Here is a 4,561-nt window from a genome sequence, read left to right on the forward strand (position 1 = left end):
AATTTGCGTTTGAATTTCTGTCTTTAAGAAATATTTCATTGTCTTTTTTTGTTATGGTAAAAAGAGCAAGAGAGACAGAGAAATCCCCACAGCCTCCCTGGAATGATGCTAACTCATTAACACAGTGCTGCTCACCTTCTTCACTGGGACAAAGAGGCTACAGTTATGGGGAGACTGGGCTGCTGCTGACTCATCTGTTGTTAGTCTGCTAACAGGGGCAGGGACAATGATTTAATATGAATATCAATATTAAAATGTAGGCTAACACTAGTCTGTAGCTAGCTAGCTTATTTCACTGTGGACATTAAGCCAACAGGTTAACACCACTCACAGACTAAAGGCCGCCCACCTTTCTAAGTGAAAAACTGGGTCACAGATTGACATCCTTTCCTTTGTCTTTCCTTTTTTGAAAACCAGATTTGAGGTCATTAATTTTATTATTATATTTGAAATATATTTATGCTCAATGATGATGGTTTATATAATGTATAATATAATTATTTTTTGGGGCCCCTGTCAGTCAGGGGCCCTTGGAATTGTCCTAACTTTTCCCCCCTATACGGCGCCCATGGCAACACTCTCAGCTCTCCTGCGGATTAGGTAACATCAACTGTTAATGAGTGACGAGGAAACGACTATATAAATTATCATCGAACTTTACCACTGTTAAATAGCAATGTCAGGGTACCTCTGGATATATGCCTTAATGAACACTGAGATTTCCTGTCAGTTGGAAGTGTTCGTGTTGATACGTTAATATTTCCATACACTGCAGTACATACCTGAAAAAATACAGGAGAATAGAAAACCTATGCTTTTAGTTTTTCAATTATTTTTATTTGTTTATATGCATAAACTAAACCAATTCATGCTCCCACGCCCTCACCCCATGTGTTTGAATTACAGGATTTAACAAAAGAAATCATTGGCACATAGGTAAGACCACATGACTTCATTTCACAGGAGAAGAAATATAAAGAGTATAAAAGCGATTCAGTGCAGTTAAGTGCGGGTGGGGGAGGGGGACTGCAAGCTAAGGTAAAACTTTTCATCTCAGATTGTTGAGTGCAATATTGTAACGTATGTTCTGGAGTATTTAGATGCTTTATGATTCATTTGTCAGCATGACAAATTTCTCTTATGTGACATCTTTTTATCTATCTGATTACAATGGAATGAAAGACCTGAAGCCAATTTATTTTTGCATCTTCCTGATTATTTATATAACCATTGTTGCTGAAAATGTTCTGTTAATAGGAGTGGTATATTGTGAAAAAACTCTGCATGAGCCCATGTATTTGTTACTGTGTAACCTGGCTGTGAATGGTCTGTATGGAGGCACTGCTTTAATGCCAGCAGTACTGAGCAACCTGCTGTCACAATCATTTGAGATATCTCTACCATTTTGTCAGACACAGATCTATGCTTTACACACATATGCCTTCATTGAATTCACAATTCTAGCAGCGATGAGTTATGATAGGTATGTAGCCATTTGTCATCCACTGCTTTATTATGAAATCATGTCACAGAAAGTTGTAAAACTTATTGTCTTTACGTGGCTTTACCCCATGCTGGCATTTCTCATTGTTTTCATTTTCACTCTTCAGCTTCAGTTTTGCGAAAGAACTATTGAAAAGGTGTACTGTTTCAGTTACATTCTGGTGAAACTTGCCTGTACAGATACATCTATTGTTAACATAGTTGGCCTACTATCTGTAGCTATATATACACTTCCACAGCTGGCCATGATCTGTTATTCATACGCACATATCCTGAGGATATGTGTAAGGTCATTCAGCAAATCCAAGGCCAAAGCCCTCCGGACCTGCACCCCTCACCTACTAGCAGTAATAAACTACTCCATCGGGTGCTTTTTTGAAATAGCACAAAGTCGATTCAACATTAGTCACTTGCCCTACCCAACCAAGTTGTTTTTATCTCTGTACTTTTTGATTTTCCCACCCATTCTTAATCCAGCAGTCTATGGTTTGAGCATTAAAGTCATAAGGGTACAACTGTTTAGGCTTTTCAACAGAAAAAGCAGGCAAGTAACAAATAATGTAGCCAAGAGGGCTGTTTTTATTGCACATTCAAAGTGACATTGCAGTGTTGAATTTCTGAAGCATTAGCAGGCTAATGCTCAGGCTTTCTGCACATAATGTAGTGAATTCCAATCAGATTCAGTCGGATTATAACACAGGAATGTAAAGACATTTTAGAGTGTTTACTATTTTTTTTTCTTTTAGGTTTGAAGAAAATTCAGTGGAGCTTTAAAACACACATTTGTTTCACATGTTGTCCTGCCTTCTGTGCAAACTCTAATGTGACCATTATTTTGTAATGGTTCATCCAATGTTTTCTGTTTCAAATAAATTCAAAAATGATTAATGCAGTTGTTTTGGTTATGGCAATGTTTATGTTTAAACTTTAGATCATGAATAATACATTTGTGTATGTTATCCTCCTTGACTTTTGACATACACTCTACATGAAATAACGTATTGTGAAAGTAATGTGTTTTTGCTATCCCAACAACAGTTTGTGTGCACACTAAAAACTAAGCTGTCTATCTTTGCAAATGAACCATTCATACGTAATCTAATATAAGGTATAACAATTACAATATAATTGTGTGCAGAAGTTTTTTGTATCATTCGCTTCAATTAACAAAGAATAAACATTCTAGTCACTGCTTGAGATTTTACACTCATCATTCCATTCTTCGTTTTGCCTCCTCTTGGTCTATTGAAAGTTTGAAATCAGAGGGAGAGTAATTGATTCTGCACACAGATTGTGTGCTAAACTGCTAAAACATATAGCAGCTCCCCCCCTTCCAGTGGTCCCTCAGAAACTCTGCCCCCCAAATTTCAAATATCTGAGGTTTCTCCAGCTTTGAAATGCCTTCGCCTTTTCCTGGTCACATAACTTTCTTCAGTTTATACTCTTCAGACCTTTTCCTTTTTGTATCTGGAGTGAACCTTACCTTACAGAACTGCAGAAAGTTATCTACAGCTGTCAGTAGCTTAAACCAGTATGGAGTTATTCCTTTTTCACCCTGACAGGTTTACTCTGTGTTTTGGACATATTAAATATTTGTATACACTGTATCTTCTGTGTTATTCTTTGTTAATTATTTATTTTACCATATCCTACATAATAAAAATGTGAGGCTGCATATACACTGTGTGTATATGTGTGTTTTATTTGCATATTATTATCATCCTCTGAGTCAACCTGTGTTGGGCTCCCTGGTATGAGTGTCAAAAATAGACATCTAAAATGTGATAATGAGAATAAAACATATAACAATGGCTTTTACGTGTGCCCATGCCATACTTTATTCAATAAAAAAGTACTTTAGCTACAATGTGGCACACTTGTGCAATGTCAGTCAATTTCCAATGGCATGGTAATGTGTTTTAGTGATGCAAAGCATGCTTGTACATTAAACACTTAATAAATACAGTTATTCCTCTTTTTGTGGTAACACTTAAAAAAAAATCAATGTCTGCAGTATTCTGGGGCAAAAAATAAGTCTTAAAAACACAACATAGCGGTGGGAGGGTCGACACCGGGACTCTGTCAAACGCACTTAGAAATACAAAACTGTTTTACAAACAATTAGGTTGACAGCATGCATACAAAAATAGACAACTACTCTGATCATTCCTTTGTAATTTACAATACTAGTTCATTATTGCCAAGCGTTAAATTCTTGTGCCCCTGTTTTGAGGAATAGCTTTCTATATCTTCTCTCGTCTCTCTTGGAAAAGTACAATGTACATTCACAATCACTGAGGCACAGCACTTGATTTACAATTTGTATAAGTACCCCAAAACATTGTGTAGTCACTGTTATTGAAGTAACATAATATTAAATATATATATGTACAGTGAGGAAAATAAGTATTTGAACACCCTGCTATTTTGCAAGTTCTCCCACTTAGAAATCATGGAGGGGTCTGAAATTGTCATCGTAGGTGCATGTCCACTGTGAGAGACATAATCTAAAAAAGAAATATCCAGAAATCACAATGTATGATTTTTTAACTATTTATTTGTATGATACAGCTGCAAATAAGTATTTGAACACCTGTCTACCAGCTAGAATTCTGACTCTCAAAGACCTGTTAGTCTGCCTTCAAAACATCCACCTCCACTCCATTTATTATCCTAAATTAGATGCACCTGTTTGAGGTCGTTAGCTGCATAAAGACACCTGTCCACCCAATACAATCAGTAAGAATCCAACTACTAACATGGCCAAGACCAAAGAGCTGTCCAAAGACACTAGAGACAAAATTGTACACCTCCACAAGGCTGGAAAGGGCTACGGGGAAATTGCCAAGCAGCTTGGTGAAAAAAGGTCCACTGTTGGAGCAATCATTAGAAAATGGAAGAAGCTAAACATGACTGTCAGTCTCCCTCGGACTGGGGCTCCATGCAAGATCTCACCTCGTGGGGTCTCAATGATCCTAAGAAAGGTGAGAAATCAGCCCAGAACTACACGGGAGGAGCTGGTCAATGACCTGAAAAGAGCTGGGACCACCGTTTCCAA

At 37.3% G+C, this 4,561-nt stretch overlaps 1 protein-coding gene across 1 annotated transcript; it reads left to right on the forward strand.

Annotated features, from left to right (window-relative positions):
• Positions 1-1,124: 1,124 nt before the first annotated feature.
• On the forward strand, positions 1,125-2,102 carry LOC123963772 (olfactory receptor 4K14-like). The gene has a single exon (XM_046040814.1). The coding sequence runs from the start codon at positions 1,125-1,127 to the stop codon at positions 2,100-2,102; it is 978 nt and encodes a 325-aa protein (XP_045896770.1).
• The last annotated feature ends 2,459 nt before the right edge of the window (positions 2,103-4,561 follow it).

Source organism: Micropterus dolomieu, linkage group LG23 (genome assembly GCF_021292245.1).
Source record: "Micropterus dolomieu isolate WLL.071019.BEF.003 ecotype Adirondacks linkage group LG23, ASM2129224v1, whole genome shotgun sequence".
NCBI classification, from domain to species: Eukaryota; Metazoa; Chordata; class Actinopteri; order Centrarchiformes; family Centrarchidae; genus Micropterus; species Micropterus dolomieu.

What these genes read in the sequence shown, in the direction of transcription:
- LOC123963772 (XM_046040814.1), top strand. Translation starts at nt 1,125, where the DNA reads ATGACAAATTTCTCTTATGTGACATCTTTTTATCTATCTGATTACAAT.